The 20,957-nt window shown below is 24.9% G+C and overlaps 2 protein-coding genes across 3 annotated transcripts; one reads left to right on the forward strand and one right to left on the reverse strand.

The window, feature by feature from the left end:
- Positions 1–325: 325 nt before the first annotated feature.
- LOC126904967 (uncharacterized) lies at positions 326–3,983 on the forward strand. Its single transcript, XM_050684371.1, has 6 exons — positions 326–849; positions 911–1,093; positions 1,172–1,231; positions 1,318–1,923; positions 2,106–2,963; positions 3,967–3,983. Exons 4-6 carry the CDS (start codon positions 1,482–1,484, stop codon positions 3,981–3,983), a joined length of 1,317 nt encoding a protein of 438 aa, XP_050540328.1. The 5' UTR covers positions 326–849; positions 911–1,093; positions 1,172–1,231; positions 1,318–1,481.
- Positions 3,984–6,180: 2,197 nt separating this feature from the next.
- LOC126904675 (tetracycline resistance protein, class A-like) lies at positions 6,181–20,388 on the reverse strand. Of its 2 annotated transcripts, XM_050683892.1 has the most exons (8): positions 20,107–20,388; positions 19,953–20,048; positions 9,789–10,651; positions 8,317–8,418; positions 7,274–7,411; positions 7,086–7,169; positions 6,844–7,000; positions 6,181–6,569 (listed from the first exon to the last, which is right to left on the reverse strand). In XM_050683892.1, exons 3-8 carry the CDS (start codon positions 10,633–10,635, stop codon positions 6,482–6,484), a joined length of 1,416 nt encoding a protein of 471 aa, XP_050539849.1. In that variant the 5' UTR covers positions 10,636–10,651; positions 19,953–20,048; positions 20,107–20,388; the 3' UTR covers positions 6,181–6,481. The 2 variants fall into 2 exon arrangements, with proteins under 2 accessions (XP_050539849.1, XP_050539850.1); XM_050683893.1 differs by having other exon boundaries at positions 19,953–20,386.
- Between the last annotated feature and the right edge of the window lie 569 nt (positions 20,389–20,957).

The raw sequence follows: 20,957 nt of genomic DNA on the forward strand, positions 1-20,957 counted from the left end.
ATATATTATTTAATTTAAAGATCTTTATTATTAAGTAATAATCAATACTTAATGAAATTTGGTAACAAAATGAAAAAAATGGGCGTATTTATTTTTGCGTAGATTTTTGCGATTATATCCTAAAGTATTAACGATAGGAAAATATATCTTATGATAAAATATTTTTTGAATTAAATTTTCAATAAGATTTGTCTTTAGTACTTTTTCCATAAAACGGCTCATTCGATCACAAAATAAAATTTCATTTCTAGAGTTTTTTATTATAGTATCATACGTTTATATTGACAAACTAATAGATTATTTTTGTTTGTTGATTTCTACAAGGTATAAATATTATCGAAATAGTATGGTCAGATTGGACATTACCTACTTAAAAATACCTATTATTATTAACTGTGTTGATTACATGCGATATCATAAACTACAGCATTTTAGTTCATATCTTTACATCAATAATAAACGTTAAGTTTAACATTGAGGTTTCATCGAGATAATCTGTAGTCTGTGTATTTTATGATTTTTTAAACTCAATTATTACTTTTTTATTTAATGGAGACTAAAAGAAATTTACGAAAAAGTATTTATTTAATTGGTAGTAGTTCACATCAACTCGTTGGATGTAAATTACCATCAAATAAACAAGTTTTATCGGTATTATTTTTTAATATTCGAGAAGTTAATTTGAGTGTTCGTGATAGTGCGCGTTTAGTGATCGATGAAACATTGATATTCTGGCAAAAAGCTCGAATACCTACTAAAGAAGTTCGTAATTGTTTACCAAAATTAAAGGAATTGTACAATACATGGCGTAATTTGCACAAAAATTCAAGTCGGCGTACAAATACTAAGGTAGATAAAGAAAATAAATTTGTACAATGTTTTGATGAGCTATTTGATATTGCTAATGCAGATGCATTAGACATGAGGACTATTGATATAGACAAGCAGTTTTTAATAAGTCAAAAACAAAAAGGTCGTCCAGGATCACTTATTGGCGTTGATGTAACTTAACAAAAAAAAAATTTAAGCAATTTAAAAAATTAAAAGAATTAGAAAAAAAAAAAACTTAATGAAGATGAATTCAAATTAACTAGTAAGTATTTCGAGTTATAAATAAACAATGAATAGTATAGTATTGTTCAGTCATATGCATTTTTTATTTAAATTTTAGCTAAAACTGTGGAATTCTGTTCTACAAGCGACGACACAGAAGAAAGTTTGCCTGATGATTGTGAGTTAGATTAAAATATTACGATCTATAAATTATCTACGACGATTTATACATCATTATATTGATTAATTGATATTGTTTTATAGTTGTAAACAATGATGACTTCAGTAATTTGTTTGATGGCAATGTCAAAAAAACTAAAGATCAAATATCAAATTTAGAAGATATTAATTTTTCACCGGTTCCGTCTAATAAAACTAATGTTTTGCCAATATCAAGCTCCATAAAACAAAAAGGTACAATAGACATAATGACTGTAAAGTTATCTTCAGCATTAAATAGGTGCAAAATAAGCGACCGAGACGCAGTGCATATTATAATTGCAGTGGCTGAATCATTAGGGCATAATGTCAATGATATCATAGTTAATAGGTCATCAAATAAACGACATCGTGAAAAAATACGTTGGAATTTAGCTACAGAAATTCGCGACAAATTTTCTGTGACTAATCTCAATTCCTTAGTTTTACATTGGGACGGCAAATTATTAAATGATTTATGTAGTAAACAATTAGTTGATAGACTACCTATAATTATTTCAAATAATGGAAATGACCAACTATTAGCAGTACTAAAGATGTTAAACGGAACTTCTAAATCACAGGCTGAGGCTATATATCAAACGTTGGTCGATTGGGGTTTAACAAACCACGTAAAAGCTATGTGTTTTAATACTACAGTCACTAACACAGGTAAATAAAACAATTGTTTATTTTATTCAGTTGAAGTTAAACGAAAATTATTATTTTTGTGTAAAAAATCACCGTTTTTCGTGTTGTTACTTTTACTTAAAACTATATTAACTGTTATTTATAATTTTGTATCCTTCAAAATTTAATTGAAAATAAAAATAGTAATATTAATTATCGTTTAGGCAGGATTGGAGGTACGTGTGCTTTGTTAGAACAATGGTTAGAAAAAAACATTTTGTACTTTCCGTGTCATCATCATATTTTAAAATGTACATTTGACACAAAATTTGATATAACTTCAGGACCGAATGTCTCCTTATTTCTTCGTTTTCAAAAGTCTTGGCCAAAAATTAATACTGAAAATTACAAGTCCGGTATCGATGATCGATTTATTTTTGAAAAATTGCAAAATTCTATTGATCATATTTTAGAGTTTTGTTTAAATCAATTAAAACTATCCCACTTTAGAGAAGATTATAGAGAATTTCTTGAGCTAACAGTAATTTTTTTAAATGGAGTTCCGCCTAGAGGTGTATTATTTAGAGCTCCAGGAGCGATTCACCATGCTCGATGGATGTCAAAAGCGCTTTATACTCTTAAAATATTTATTTTTCGTGAAGAATTCAAGTTGACACAAAAAGATTATAATTCAATCTCGAGTATATGCATTTTCTTGGTTAATTTGTACATCAAAGTTTGGTTTAATGCACCAATTGCTGCTTTTTCGCCTCGACAAGATTTAGAATTTTTAAAAAATATTTTCCAATACAAAACCATAGATGAAGAATTACCTAAAAATAATTTGAAAAAATTTGTTAACCATTTATGGTATTTAACTTCAGACAACATTGCTTTAGCATTTTTCGATAAACATATTCCACATGAGACAAAAACTAAAATGGCATTTAACATTAAAAGAATTGATACTGAAAATTTCGATGGGGAAGAATATTATGTCATAAAAAATAAACGCATATATTTGGACTTCAATGAAGTATCAAACTTTATAAAAAATAAAAAAATAGAAGATTTTGTGACAAGTAAAACTTTAAATTTTTTTGATCGATTTGTCTTTTTACAAATATTTTAGAACGAAACTTATTATTTAAGTTTAAGTTTAACTTATACTTATAAATTAAAAAATTCATAACTGTTTTTTTTTACAAAAAATATAAAATATTTAATTTAAAACAACTTTTTCTCAAGCATTTTTTTTATAACGCAAACGCTTCATCGTATATATTAAAATTGTGAAAATTTCAGAATTTTACTCTTAAACATATATTTGGTTGAAATTTTAACTTTTGCGAGGTAACTATTTGACTTATGACTTTTTTAGTAATAACTTTTTTATGTAAAATATTCATATCTACGATTTTTTTCTTATAAACTTTTATGTAAAAAAATCATAAATTTTGAGATAAACTACAATTATTGAAAAACTACCCTCATGATTAAATTTTCAACTCTCTTGAGGCACGGCTTAGGGTTGACCAAAATTAATGAAATTTGACACAAATTATTTTTTTATAGTTTTGAACAAATTCCGGGGGTAGCCCGATCAAATTTTGAAAAAAAAAATTCCGCATCTATACATTAAGGACCACCCTAATAGTGACTTTAATTACTGTCAGATTAAATCTATACTGGACCCAACTATGCTACGACCTCACTATTCTGGGTTTTTTTAGTTTGAAACAACATTTTGTTACTTTTTGAATAGAAATATTAGATTTTCTCTAATAAATATTTACTTCTTTTATAGCAATTTTAATATATTCATATAAATACTAAATTTTCGTATATACATAAATCATTTTAATCCATTACAAATTGTAAAAAGTATGAAACGACTAGAAGAGTTTTTCACTGTTCATTTAAATAAATTTTAATGAATCTCAAAATTTTTTAAGTTATAAATTAGATTTAGAACTTTTAACCTTCATAATAAGGTAAAAATACAAGGAAAAAATTTAACTAAGTAACAGATATAATGAAAATACCGACAAAATTCGCTTACAATGAGATTTGTAAATTTTATAGCTTATTCAATACTTTAGTGTGTTTAAAACACACACATAATTTTTATATGTAATAATGAAGTTATTCAGTATAAACATTTCTGTATATTTAATACGCTATAAAATTATATATAATTTTTATACTATTTTTTGTACTTTGAGAATTATAAAAAAGAAAAAATATTTGACAATTATAAAATTTTAAAATGGTTAAAAATTAATTTTTAATCAATTTAATATCTACCCATTTACAAAATAAATGTTTGTTAATCAGTACTCAATGATATAAGATCGCTGCTAATTGAGTCACCTGCAAAACTAACGCAAACGTTTCATCGAAATCAAAAGCAAAAGTTCAAATAGGTACGTGCTAACCATAACTGATTAGACTCAAAATGTGCAGGTATCATTTATGTACTATAAAGATATTTTTTTAATCTTACCGGAGTTCAGAGAAACTAAAAAATAAGCGATACTCTACCACTACATATATATAAAGTCTCAATGTTATTTGAAAAGCAACACGTTTCAAAAAACTATTTTTAAGTTTCAGTAGGCTTTATACACAATATATCTCATTGAAGATATCCCATCCGCGCCAATTTAGGTAACAATTATGACTTAATTGCTCACAATTCATAAAATATCAATGGTCTGAATTATTCTATATTACCATTTTACATTCAGTATATTAGAAATATTTGACCTGTCAATCATCAATTAAATAATATTTACAACGTCGATATCGTACTTTAAGCAAACTAATTTACAATAGAAATGTAGTGAGTAAATGAACAAAATCAAAAACGTGTTTTAAAAATTAATTTAATCCTCGTAAATACCGTAAATACATCAAATACATTAAATGATCTCGCGAATGAATGTTAATAGATTTTATTATGTTTTTTTCAATAACACTTAGTCTAAAATATTAACTCAATTCTAAACTATTTTTTAATAAAAATTGTTTATATCTTTATGAATTTTGAATAGAAAGTTTTTATAATCATATAACTACATCATGACAATAAGACTACTGGATATATTAATTTAAAAACAATCTAGGTCATAAAGTGTTTTTTTTTTTTTAAGATTTCAAAGAAAAAAAAAATCAAATTATAACTAAATGTACTAGAACTAGACACAAACGAAATACTAATAACGTTGAATTCGTCAAAATAGTAAAATCAGTAAATTTTTTAAAAAATTCTGAATAGCAGGATCTAGTTAAAAAGCTACAAAAGTAGAAATTCCGATATAACCACTTCAATAAACATCTTCAAATAATAAAAGAGCGAATTATCAAATGATAAAAACAACAGTATAATGTATTTCAAAATACAAAACAAAATAAATAATTACAAAAATTTTACAATACAAAAACTAGTAATATTTTATACAAACCAAAATAAACAATAATAATTCAATAGTTTTTTGATTATATACATTACGTAATTAACTTAAATAATTTTAAAAATATTTAATAGGAAAACATAACATTACTTGAAATTTGCTTACATAAAAATGTCCACTTAAAATCACTAGTAAGACTTATTTTAATATTATAATATAATATTCAGTAAAAAAATATTTTGGTCTTTAATACTAATTTCAGTTTTCTTTTTTAGAAAAAATTGTTAATTATTTGATTATGATAATGTAAATTTAATGATTAAAATTATGCAAATGGTAATAATCAGTAATTTTACATAGTTTAAATGCTATTTTACACCAATTTTAAAAATTATTTACGAACATTTTAATTTAGAATAAATGGAAAATTTATTAATAGAATATCGATCAAAAAGATGTTCATTTCTTTCATTTTAAAATTCAAACGTTAATTGTAAATTTATTTAATAAAAATTTTAATAAAATGTATTTAACACCAAATTGATGAACAGTAATTAAACTTACTAACTAATTAATTGTTTTGAACTAAAAGTAATGCAAATTTTATAGTGATATTATTTAAAAAAAATTACAATTCCTTATAAATAATAAAAGCTGATTGTCAATTATTGATAAGAAATTTATTAATCAATAATTAGTTACTTATACTAATAGTTTTTAAACAGTTAAAAATATAATTAAAACATAATAATTTTTCACATTTTAATTTCTAATTTTGACGACAAAAAAATTTAATAAACTAATTTTAGGGTACTAATTTCTATAACATGCAACTTTTTAAGTTGATTTTTGGCTTATAATATAAACAACATATTTTAACTAAAAAATATATATAATTATGTATAACTAAAACTTTCGAAAATAACAAATTACTGTAAAATAGCATTTAATAACATTATTTTTAAAAAAGAAAACTATAATAGTACTTAAATGTTAATAAAATTCATAATGTCTATATTGGTGTAAAAAATCAAACATATAGAAGCTTGAAATTACAAAAAATTTAACAAAAAATCAAGTAGAATAGAATAATTAGAGATTTCTAGGAAACAAGGGCAAAATAGCCCTTTAATAAAAATTTTCAAAATTTCATTGATTTGATCACATATTTTCAGTTCACTTTTTTACTTGTCTTCTAATTCATTCAGTTTACGAATTTCTTCTTCTCTAGGAGCTGGATCTGCTACTTTTCGGGTCAAAAAATATGTATACCTGAAAAGTATAAATAAATAAATAATGAAATACACCTAGAAAATGTAAGTATCTTGTTAATATGAATACATTGATTTACAAAAATCTCGTTATTTATTTATTTTTTAATTAAATTAAAATGATTATTTAGGAAATGTGTCAACTGATCATATTGTCAATTTTTAATTGAGAGTGAAGAATAATAATAATAATACAGTAAAATTATTTTAAACGGATTAAAAAAAAATTTATATTCTACATACTTATTTTTCTTTTCAAGCTACAGAATACTTACAAAAACAGGAACAGACAAGGAACATTCATCACTATGCTTATAAGAAAGAAGGCACTTGGCCACTGATCCAATGTGTTGTGATATACAATATTATACAATGGCAGTATTATGATTTTAATTAAGCTATCGCTAGTATATTTGATCGAGTTTACAGAAGCTGAAACAATAATATAGTAAAATTATAACAATTTTTTTGCGAAAACATAAATTTGTGATAATTAATAGACAATTGTTAATTATACCTAATTCGTGAGATTCCACACATTTCGACGCAATAGAACCAGTAATAGCTAATGATGCACCTCTGAACAGTTCCAACAATGGTACTAAAAAAATGTATATTTATATTTCAATTAATAAAACAAAATTAATACATTTATTTTTTTTAATATATTTTATTTGTACATTTTTAATTATATTGAAAACTCACTATACATTAACTGCCAGTTTTGATTAACTAACAAAAAGGCGGTGGACGCTACTATTTCAAAAACCGTAGCGATTACAGCAATCATGGCATCATTCATGCGGAGAAGACGACTAAAGAGTCCCAAAGAAATTAACGTTCCTAAACAAGAAACACTCGACTTTATTATAGAATTAAAACGTTGTATCTTTTAGTTACACTGATAGACAGTACCAGGGGCGGACTTAGGTATGTGGTGGCCCCTGGGCGGAATGCATTGTGGGGGCCCCTTATACATAAATAAGGAAATATATTTTTTTACTTATTAAATAACAATTATTATCATGTTTGTGATACCAATGTATAACAAATTTGTGTGGACCCCTGGGCTGCAGCCCATTCAGCTCTCCCCTAAATCCGGATCTGGACAGTACTGGCGCAAGGGCGGGGCACGTGGCCCGGCCCCCGCGCTTTAAGGTGCCCCATACATTACAGTGGTGTAGTTAGGGTTTCATTTTTACGGGTTTTGTTCATAAAAAATATTATTACCCCTTCCAAACGAAAAAAAAATATCTTAACATAAATAATTTTTACTGAGACGATCTAACCCACTTCAACCCCATCCCATCTGGCCCCAGTATCAGTAGGGATTTCTCAGTTTAATTTTAAACAAAGTTATAAAATATAACAAAGGTTAACATAAGCTGACGATATATCAAATAAATATTTAAAATCAATAAGGTTANTTCTCAGTTTAATTTTAAACAAAGTTATAAAATATAACAAAGGTTAACATAAGCTGACGATATATCAAATAAATATTTAAAATTAATAAGGTTAAAAATTNGGTTAACATAAGCTGACGATATATCAAATAAATATTTAAAATCAATAAGGTTAAAAATTAAAATTAAAGTACCAATACATGAATCGTCCAGTTACAAAATTATACAAGTCAAGAGATTTTTTTTTCATTACCACTATTTAGTCACGAAAAAAAATTATTATAATAAAAAAATGATACATGTTTCGGTGAAAGAATGGAATACTTAAAATGTAAACCTTACCAAGTACAATTATGCTCATCTTATACGAATAGAACAAACTAAAGGAAACTTCATTGAAATTAAATTTTTTTGATAAAAACAAATACATTAACGACATTTCACCTGCAGTAGTAACAAAACATAAAAATTTAATGCAATTTTACAATATTACCTTCAAAAATTATATATTTAAAAAGTAGTATGGTTATATCCATACAATCATACAAGACACATATCGTACTATGAGTATATTAGTGTAATAAGCATTGTCATTTTTGAATTATACATGATTTCTTACGGTAAAAATGACGTCCTTTAAAATGCAATAGTGTATGATGTCGAATCTATAAAATTGTAATGAGATTATATTTTCCATCAATAACAGGAAACGATAATTTTTTTTTGTTTTCATAAATTTGTAGCTAACATTTCTAATAATATATTATCAAAATTTCAAAAAGTTGTTTAACATACTTTCATTTTAATTGGTATTTTAAGATACTGTAAACTTTAAAATTATGATTTACACTAATATACTCCCACCCAGTACGATATTATTACAGTTGTATATGTACTTTACATTTAAAATAATTATTATTTAGTACTCGTGCACAGTAGCTACAGAAATGTTGAATAACGAGATTTGTATATTATTAAAAAATACTACTCCAATGACCTTTTTTTCAGTCATCAGAGTTTTTTCATGTTGAATTTTCTGCCTTAGTAAATACTACCCTGAATACCATGTTTAAAAGATTGCTAATGCTATATTAATGTATTTTACAAATATCAATATCAAAATAATTTCGGTTTTTGGCAGTTTTTTTTACATCTAATAAATCAGTTCATCTTAATCATATTTTTTTTAAGTATTTGTTGAAAAAATGATTACATAAACTGAAATTGTTATGAGAACATCTTTAAAGCCTTAATTGAACTAAAAATTTTACTTTAAAAGGTTGGATTGGGTTTATGATGTTGCTTATATGATGTAAGAGATCGTGTCAGTCAAGTGGAAGTTTAGGGTGGTCGACCCCAAGTAGTTGGGATAAAGGCGAAAAAAAAGAAGAAGAAACTTTATAAGGTCAATTTTTTGGTATGGTTAAAGGTTTTAAAATCGATTTCATATTACATTTGATTTCTACAATTAGGAACCTTAAATTCTTTTAAAAAATTCAATATGAGTCGAATTTTTTGATATTTCGGTTTCTAGCCCTGATTCTAATAATATATTATATAATATACATTCTTTTTACTTAATTGTAGTATAAAACATACATTCTATTTAAAATGATTAAATAACCCATCAAATACTTGATATAGAGGCGTAATTATGGAGGTTTAGTTTAATAAAAAAAAATATTTCAACAATTTCAAAAAAAAATTCTCAATGAGCCTCCGATATGATACCCAATTATTCCATATATAAAATATTTTGTGCGTAAATAATTTTAAAGTATAGACGTTTAGCATAAAAATAATGCTCAGCTTACCCAAAAATGGAGCAATTGTTAGTGGTGATGTAATGATCATCAAAATGAGAACAAGTTTTTTGTTACTTTTTCTCTCGGTAAAAATAGTTCCGACACTTTTCATTACGACTTTTAGACTGAACGTATTTTTGTAATTCGACTTGATTTGTCTTTTATTTTCTGATGACTCATAAATCAGAAGGCTGCCTAAAAACAATCCAATGATGTTAAGAATGACATTCAATATGAATAAATTCTTAAATCCAATTGCCACATTTAAGTAACCAGATAATATTGGAGCTAAAGTCGAAGCAAACGGTACTATAGCTCCAGCGAATCCTAGTCGCATAGTCCTATTAGTGTTATCAGTGATATCCGATAGATAAGAATACATTCCAATGAAAAAGCATGACGTTGAACCAGAGACGGCCGTCAATAATGTATATGTTATCCCAGTAACAGCCGGCGATATTTCTTGCCAATACACGGCGAAAAGCAAATTCGCAGCGTCGCCCACGATTTGGCCGACCACGGGTATAAACATTAATGGTCGCCTTCTACAACCGTGGTTATCACTCCACGGGCCAGCAAATATGATGAACACTAGAGCTATAAATTCTTGAATGCCCAACTTCCAAGAATTGATAATGGCTACGTCCTGTTGAGCACTATCCACCCGCAAACATGTGTAGTTACGCAAGTCTGGTTCTGAAGTAGCAAACGGATCACAACCTTTCCGATAAATCATATTGGTGGTTACTATGCTTGATAAAACGTGCGTTAAAAAATATAGGAACAGCATTGGCTCAATAGTTACTGGCCAGCGTCGAGGTTTAATAAGATGTTTCGTGTAAGATGAAGCCGACATTTCTTTGCTGTTAAATCTGTAACATGATATAGTTATATTTTTTTTAATTTACATTCATGTATCAAGAACAACAGTGCATAATTCGTTTAAAGACACAGCAGTATTAATAATCATTGTCAGCACTTTTAACTGCTACGTAATAATATAAATAAAAACACTTTAAGATCAACGTAAACATAAGCTGAGATAATTATGTTTTCAATAGTTAAATGAAAATGTGATACTAGATTTTTATAGCACTCAACCTTGTAACGCTATCGTGTTAATATATAGAATATCCAGTAATTTGATCTTCCCAAGTAAAATTAACCCTTAAATAAATAATCTCTCCAAGTTAACTTAATTTTAATACAAAACATGTCTTATATATAAACAAAACTACAATTATCTGGTCATAATTTTTTAAATTGTAAATTTCTAGTTCAGTTCATATCATTTGTATTGTTTTTCATATTCAGCACTAAATAAATAAGAATAAAACAATAATAATAACTGAGTATTTATACATAGTCATTAAACTTCAAAGTTAAAAAAAAATAATGAGCAATTAATAAAAAAAAACTTTACTATAATATTTTTTATGATACAATTGAATACAATTATTTTTGAGGTCATCAAGTTGATTTTTGTTGTTTGAGTAATAATAACAAAAATAATTTATAGTAGTAGTGTTTATTTTAAGAGTAAACATGAGTTATATTAGACAGTTTTTCGTGTATATAGTATTTAATGATGTCATAATGAATGTGACTAATGAAAATGAAAATTTTGGTTGTTGGTGGCAGATATAACTGACATTTTAGGCTAGGTAACTAAATGAAAAATAAAAAAATCAAAGAAATTTGCGTTAGATAATTTATTTCTTAAAATAAATAAATGTATACTTTCATTAAATTATCAATAAAAATTTAATTATTTAAAAATTATAATAATGTCCTGAAAATAAATGTCTACGATATAGACATTAATTGAAACAATTAATTTATGACTACATATGATTACTAATCTAATATAACTCAAACCAAATTATTTATCAAAATTTTGATATTTAAATCCAGTAACTAGGTGGTAAATTGTGGCCACCAAAATAATATTTATAGTTTATATAATATCTATAATTTTAAACTAAAATATAATATATTCCATCAACAAATCACAGAAATATATTTGTGATGATGAAACCAAAGAATTTCATGACTATCATTAAGTATCAAACGTGTTTCCCATCGCTATCATTTCTTAATCGGCATAACATTATCAAAGACAAATATTATAATACTACATCTTATACAGGTGATTAAGTTGTTCCCATAGACATGATATAAATAGTACTATGGTAGTGGCTTTCAAGTGATTAAGTATGATAAATATAAATAGCGAAATGAAAAAAAATTGTTTAATATTTATGAAAAGTATTTTATGTTTTGAAATACAAAATTCCATACAATAGAATAGATTTTAACAAGTAATCAAAATATTTTTTTTTTTAAATATTTAACAGAGTTATTAAAACATGTTTTTTAAACAATTGATTTTTAAAAGGTCTATTTTGTTTTAATCAATATTTAAAATATATTTTTCATCAAAATATAATGTTAACATATTACACGTATAAAACTTGTATTATTTAATGTTTTAAACTCACAAAATAATATAAATATTATAATATTTGTCAAATAATCTTAAATTTTAATGATAAAATAATTGCGAATATCTCATATATGTCCATCAAATTTTTCAGACATAGTAAAACAGAAAAGTATAAGACAAAAATTATTATATTTATATGTGAAATAACCACAAATATTGACCAAGTTACCCTGCTAATTTACATTATTAATAATAATGTAATTATTTTTTATTATATACCGGCACTTCTTATACCAATATCATCACGAGTGCGTGGTGAGAAAGATGGCGCTATTCAATTACTCATACGAATATTATTTTGGCTACCTGTTAAAGTCGTAGTAACTGAAAAGCTCCTCCAATAGATAACGCTTGGGACGAAAAAAACAAGAACAGGCTAGTCAATAAGTAATTGGTTATATTATTGCAAATAATTAAAATAATAATTTATAGTTATAGGCAAACGGGATACGCAACATATAAGATCTTATCTGTGTGTTATAGTAAAAATAGTGTCGCTCCTGATATTTTCTAAATCATCAAATGTTCGATATCTTTAAAAGTAATATTACAAAACTGATTATCGACCAATTAAGATTTTATTCTCCATTTAATATAAAAAAATAACTATAGGTTCCCATTTTACATTGGAAATTTACCCTTAATCACCCTTTTGAATAATTTTTTCTTACGATAAACTTGGTGTTTACAATAATTTATAAATAATAAATTAAATTTTAATCAATACAATTTTATAAAAAAATTACTAGTTAATGAAAGAAGGCGAATACTGTACTTTATGACTTATTAAACTAATTATATTTTTCAATTTAGTTGTTTTAAATGTAATTTTAACATATTGCGCCTAATTGTGTAACAAAAAAAATAATATTGAGCGTCCGTTGAGTATATTGGATAGAATATATAATGTTAAGTATTCTGGCCAATTATAAATTTAAGTATCTCGTGTATTACATAATTCACTTATTTTTAAATGTATAAATGATTAATGTTAATTTTCAGCTAATATTTTTGGCCACACCATCCTTCGGACGGTGCGAGTCTGGAATACGTGTTTGCTGAACACAAATCAGTTCAGTAAATGAAGTCGTAATCCTTCTTTTTAATTTAAAACACCTAGGATTTTGTTTAAATAACAATTATAAGCTTACATAATCAAAACGTGTTTTATACATTAATACATTATATTGTATATCATAAAAATCTATACTAGACTTTTAAAAGAATGTTGTAAAGTAATATTAATAAAATTAATTTTTAAATAACAGTAAAACTAAAAAGAATATAAAAATGTACAAACAGATTAACAAAATTAATATCATGTTTTATTAAATAAAACATCAATATTTTAATGAAAACACAAATGAAATCAACGCACCCTTTAAAAAAATATTTACTTAAATGACATATTGCAAACACTTGCTCGAACAATAGTATCTTAATTCTAAAAAAGATATGTAAAAGGGAGAGTAAGGCGAGTAATTGTAAAAGAATGAGTAATTGGTAGAGTCTAGGGGTTTTTAGAATACGTTTTGTTATTGGAGAAACGTTGTACGAGGGTCCGAGTAAAATTAGTAAAATGAGGTTGAAACATAAGTTTTACATTACTGAACATCTTCCCAGCCTATCATCAGCTTCTTTGTATATCAATATTTTTTTAACGATTGTGATCTTTATTTGAGGACACTTATACACACCGTATAAAATATAAAATCGTTACAATACCACTAAAACTGAAGATGCTTTATCTAAGAAGAGTCACCAAAAACGTTCAATGAACGGTATGACACAATTTAAAGGCACATTTAAACAGACTGGTCAGTAAGGGATTTTTTCATCCTTATATAAGTTTTACTTCCTCCTTGAACTCATTGTCAGTCATAACAAGTCTATTTTTATTGCTAAAGTATAAAAAACAATAAATCACACATACTGATACATAATGTACATTTGTTTTTATTTTCTTTTAGAATTGAATCTGAGTGTTCAGNCAGTCATAACAAGTCTATTTTTATTGCTAAAGTATAAAAAACAATAAATCACACATACTGATACATAATGTACATTTGTTTTTTATTTTCTTTTAGAATTGAATCTGAGTGTTCAGTAAGTAAGGTAACGGGTTTCTATTGTTTACATTGGTTATAACAATCTACACGTTTCCTTACTCAACACTCTGTATACTGCTTATTCATTTTAAAATAGAATTGACGTATTAAAATTCCTATTTTTTACGTAAAATGTTCAACATTGTGAATCTAGTGAGAGTCGCCCTTTCCTATTACTAGTCATGCCTACTATAAGCACATCACAACAATAGTTAGGATAGTACAATACCTATGAACATACATAGAATGCGACACTATTAATTGATTGCGTTATCATTGCCTAACATTTTAAAATTGTGGTCATCATACCAAGTTTATTAAATTGTTTGGGTTTCCATTGTTTAGTAAAATCATAAAAGAAAATAATAAAACTTAGTATATTCTGTAAAAGGATTTTCCAAAACATAAAAGATCAATAAATATAACAGCTCTAGCGAACATCGTCAAATAAAGTATTTTTACATGTTATTTTACATTTTTCAAATTATAAGATTAAAAATATCCATTTGTCTAATGAAAACTTTAAAATTTATTTTTGCTTAATTTCACATGTTGCTCCTAACATGAAAACTAAATTAATATTTTTATTTAAAACTTGACCTTTATTTTATTGTAATGTGAATTTTAGAATAAAAAATATTGAAATATTTTTGTAGTAAAATAATTATAATATTTTTTTAAATTATATAATTATTATGAAGAAAAATACACCAGATGAAGGTCATTCGAAATTGCATTATATTTATTTTTGAATCCGTTGCTTATTAATCTATACATTTTGTAACCACTGTAAATATAAATCATATAAAAAATAATATATGTGACTACATTAAAAAAGCTGATGATAATAGTTATTTGCTATTAGCAATTTCTTTGGAAAACAAAAACAAATTAAAATTTTCAATGGTGTCTTATGAAAATCTTTTTGAAATTTTTGAAGTATTAAAAACAAAATTCCTAAATGAAATCGAGTAAAAATTTTCCTAGAAAACGACAAAAAAACATCTCTTCTGTAAAAATTATTAAAAATCCATTTTTTTGACTTCTTAGTTTTTGGATACAAAAACAGATATATACATCTAATATTTTTTTTTTAATATATTAAAGGTATAAGATTTTATGTGACAAATTATTAGCTATCTTATTCGTAGTTTTAGAATACCTTTTTACCATTTGAATTAATATATCATTAGCGTACAATATGTAGATACAATAATTTTTTCGTTTAAAGGAAAAAGTGAGTCATTTTTTTAAATATACCACATCCCTAAGACGAAACCCTAATACATATTGTAAATTAGTCTATGTTAGATTTTCATAATAGTACATTTAAAAAAGTTAAAAATTATACCTGTTGATATATTTATCAAGTAAACAAGAAATAATATGGTAAATTAGATACAGAAGATTATTATCAACTAAAAATAACTATTGGAGGACCCCTTTATATACTAACTGGTCTAGTCAAAATTAGTCAATAACGTGTTAATAGTTCCTTCCGTTACTTCTTTGATTATTTAACTGGTGTATTCATCTTATTCCAAGGCCGTCGACATTATATAGCCTATGGTAACCAACTAGATTCCATATTATAAATTTGTACATATAACTTTTTAATACTAAATATGAACCAAAACACAAATAATAACCAAAAACATATAATATTATTATTTTTAAAAAGAAATTTATATTAAATCGGATAGACTGTAATTTACAAAAACAACCGCGGCTCAGATTTTCAAATTTAAAACACTTTAAACCAATTTCTTAATAGATCAAATTTTATATTAAATAATTTCTGTTATAATTAACTTGAATCAATCAACGTAATTGATTAAACAAAGTTGACTTATCCTTGTACCATTTGAAAGTAAAATAATAAGGAACGAACGTTAAAAAATCACATTAAAGTTATTTTCAACAAGTAAATATTAATTTAATGGATAAATGTTGTATTAATAAGGTAATTATCCAGTGTAATAAATCATATGCAATAGTTATCAGTAAATGTAATTATAATTTCACAAACAACTTGATAATTTTTGTTAGTACCAAATTAAAATATTTATGACCGAAATTCTATAAACATGATTTAAAATTTTTAGTTTTCAAATAAAAAATATTTATGCTCAATTTTTTTTAAACAAATTAACTGTTAAAAATATTCCCAACAATACTTGAATTTATTAGAAATTGAAACGCTTACTATCAAAAACTGTAATTCATGAATTTTCAGAAATCATAAACATTATTTTTAAGTTTAATGAGCTAATGTTATTTTAAAGTGGCCTCAATAATAAATTATAATAATTAACAATAATTAATTTTTAGTTCTCATTTTGTTAAATCAACCGATATAACAGCTTGTTAAATTTGTCGTTATATTATTTAGACTCTACTTATATGATAAAAAAATAATTACTATCGACATTATTCTATTACTTAAAAATCAAACATAAGATTACTCAATATTTGATGACAAAATAGAATACTTATTAAGTTAACAGCTTGAAATTATCATTTTTAACACATCACCAAAATTATAATGATTTTAAATGAAAATTAAAACCCGTTTTTTTAAAAATACCCATTCGTTCCAAAAACGTCATAACAGACGAATATGATTTTACTTAGGAATAATCTATTCTGTGTTTTTAAACTATTTTTTTCGACAATTATGTACATGAATAATTGAGCGAAAGTTGTATACTAACTGGTCAGGTCAGGTGAATGCAATGAGCAAATTAATTTCAGCCAAAATATATCCCAATAATAATTTAAGCAATTTTTTTTATATAGTTTATTTAATATACCTCTCCTAAAATTTAGTAATAAACCAACTAAAATACTGAATCATAATAAAATATAACATAAAAAGTTTTTAATTTTAATAGATAGAATTAGATATTTGTGAGAAATTGGTTTTTCAGTAGAGCAAAATTAAATTTGAAATATTAATAGCTCCTTAGGAAAATTTTTGAAGTACAAAAAACAAACTATAATTAAAATTTATTCGTATTGTTTTGTTATGCAAAAGAAAATCTTCTCTATACACGTGAAAAAAATTTTCATAAACTGTTTTTGGATATAAGCTATAGAATTACAATTTTCTATAAGCCGTATGCCATCGTGGTTAAATAAGCACATTTTAATTATCTAAGAAAATTATGAATCATCCAAAATAATCCCAAATTGTTTTAAAAGAAAAAAGATTAACACATAAGCCATATTATTGGTGTATTCGATTTGTATTCAAAATGTTATATAACAGTATTTTGTGTACATTTTAACTAGTTATTGACCTTTGATTGTATGATTTAGGTTGTATACAATAAACTATCATGTAAATATATTCGCTAATACCTTTTAAAGAACGAAAGTATTTGCAATCCACGTTCTCTAATTGTTCCTACTTATTATACTAACATTTATACGACAGAATAAATTATTTTCATAGACATTAATAGTTCATTTATGAATATTACAAAAATACTCAAAATTCATTAAGAATGATAAAAAAATCAATGTGATCGTAAATAAAAGTCCCTATAGGAATTCCCATTTTATTCGTCGTTTAAGATAAATAAAATGAATTATTCTATTAGACAATATCTTTCACATTTTTTTTATTTTATTGTAAATTTCTAAAAATATCTAGACTAGTGACTTAGTAAATTATATCTGGGATAAGAAATCATGAAAATTTAGTTAGGAAGGATATATAACAAATAGGGTTTGGAAATTAAAAACCTAAAAAACCTTGAAAAATTACTTCTGAAAGTAACTAAATGACTTATGAAACAAAAAATAACCATTTCAAAGACTTAAGAATAATTTAACATAGTTTTTAGGTTTCAGTTAATTGTTGATAAAAACATAATTTTTTAATTTTTTACTGAAAAATTGTAAAATAATAAAATTAAGTGCAAAAATTGACCTAAAAGAAAAAAATAGCCAAATAATTACTGATACAAAATAAAAATTTCGAATTCTATTTGCAAACTTCATAAAATAAATTTATATAATATTGCAAAGTTCATCAACTTTCAAGCACAAATTATAACATAGATTAACTTGATATCCTAAACAGGTAAGCCAACTCTTGGAAAATAAATATAAAAGAACGTCAATAAATAGTATTACTTATTAAATAATATACTTCAATAGTATTTAAGTTCTTCATCAAATATTTCCAATTAACATAAATTAACTTAAATTAATTAAAATAAAATATTAATTATTAGGTTTAAAACTTGTTTAAAACATGTTTAATACGTATTTAAAACACTAGTAGATACAATATTCTATTCAATTTTTTTTGTCATTAACGCATAAATTTTAATAAAACAAAAACTTGTTTATTTTTCGAACACTGCTGTGTATATATTTTGTTGATGTTAATATTAGTTTAGCCAATCTCGTTATGACTAGCTACATAATTTTCCCAATTTTGAATTACGTCAAAAAAAAAAAAAAAACATGACCAAGAGAATGTTCTTTCACTAAAAATTGATCAGTTAATTAACCTATTAGTACCTATCGTTGCCGTATGCAAATGTCAATATTTTTTTAATTAATTAATTTTTATATAAATTCTAATATGTGTTTTAAAATAGATGATTTTAGGTATTGATGTTTATAATTTCTAATAGATTTAAAAAAAATTATATCAGCGCTAAATAAATTATATTAAATTACATTTCTAACAAGTAATTATTGATCATTTTCATGTAGAATCACGGTTTCATATTTAAAAAAAGTATGATAACTCATATGATTAAATTTGAATGCAAGTATAGAATTAATATAATTTATGAGTCATATAAATATAACAATTTAATAAATTTAATCTTTTATTGTCCTATTATTTTTAAATATTGAACACTATATTATTAAAACAAATCGTATTAAATATTTATTTGATAAAATGTATAAAGAAATATTTGAAGAACGTTAATATGCTAGTGAAGCAGTGATCGAAAATACCATTTGCTCTAGTCGAATATGATTCGACATAATATAAAAAACTTCAAAGAAACGAATTGTAAAGAAATAAAATGTTGAAAGTAGAATATTTTTTGTCAATTTAAAATATCAAGTATGTTCTTGGACATTGCATTCCATTGACGACGTAGAGGATCAGGTTTGGGACAGTAAAAATGTTTACCAACTAATGGTCTTATCTAAACGCGCTATATTTTTTGAGAGATAATACAGATTTGCAAGGCATTTACCTTTAGAAACGCATCTTTTAAAATCGAAGTGGAAATTTTATCATAAAATGTGATAGTTTTCCGTTAAATCCTAAATAAATTGGCATTTACTCTATTAAGTACCAATTGTAATCTGTCCAATTTAATAAAATTAGACTAGTCAGAAAGCAAAAACAAACATTGTTGTTCCTGTACACACGACTATGATCGCAGTGATAAAATACTAAACATTTTTTATGTATTGATTAAATCCTTATAGTGATAAAAACACATGTAAAATCGCACAATTATGTATAGATAACTTATGACATAACTATAGCAAATTAAAAGAAAGACATGTACTCACTTATTGACGTGGGAATTTATGTGGTATAAATAATGAAGCTGTATATAATTAGAAATTCAATATATTCTCAATGTGTTGTTTGCAGGTAAGTATAATCTGTTAAACAAATCTATTATAACACGACTAAAAAAATAATTAATTTAATAAAATATACTTATAGAACAATATGGTGCATTTAAATATTGTACAACGTTAAAACAATTTAAACGGCGGTTTTATCATTCGACGCACCGGTCAGAGGAACAAGATATGTTGTCGATGATTGTTGTATGCACAATGCATGTTTTATAAAGTTACCATAAACAAGTCGGTGGTCAGTTCAACGGATGCCTAATTTAATGAAACATGTGTATCGAACGCAACCTATCAAGATACTAAGCTGTTTTCTCACATCACCAATCTTGTTGCCATATACGGTATAACCAAACTAAGAAACTGCCAACAACTCTATACTAATCTAATATTTTGGGTATACATCTTCCTCCTATTTTTTAAAATTAATAATTAAAACCGATCATATTCTTCAATAAACTAGATAAACATTTCATTATATTTCGTGTTCAAAGATAAATATTTGTATAAAGTAACAGCAAATAAAATATATAACTTCAATGTTTAATCTGTTCAGTTTGTTTTTAACCTAAAATATTCATCACATGATTATCGGCTATTTTTATAAAATAAAAAATTAAATGATTGTGCGAATTCGTAGAATTTTGAGTTAATTATGTTAAGTTCATGGAGAATACAGTCTGAAGACTTTATGCATCAAAAAATTAATTATCAGAGATGGTGCAAAGGGGGTAGTAGAAGCAGTTTCCCCTGAGTTCAAAATTATATTATAGGCTCTGTATCAATGGTAATTTATTTTACCCAGACCTCAGCAAAAGCTTGTGCCGTTACTGTTAGTTAATAAAAGCTACTCATCTGGTATTTAGAATTTAAGATTTTTTTTTAAATTAATTTTTAATTTAGAAATTGATACTAAAAAAACAACAATTTTTT

This window comes from Daktulosphaira vitifoliae, unplaced genomic scaffold, assembly GCF_025091365.1.
Source record: "Daktulosphaira vitifoliae isolate Bord-2020 unplaced genomic scaffold, ASM2509136v1 Scaffold_4, whole genome shotgun sequence".
Taxonomy (NCBI): Eukaryota; Metazoa; Arthropoda; class Insecta; order Hemiptera; family Phylloxeridae; genus Daktulosphaira; species Daktulosphaira vitifoliae.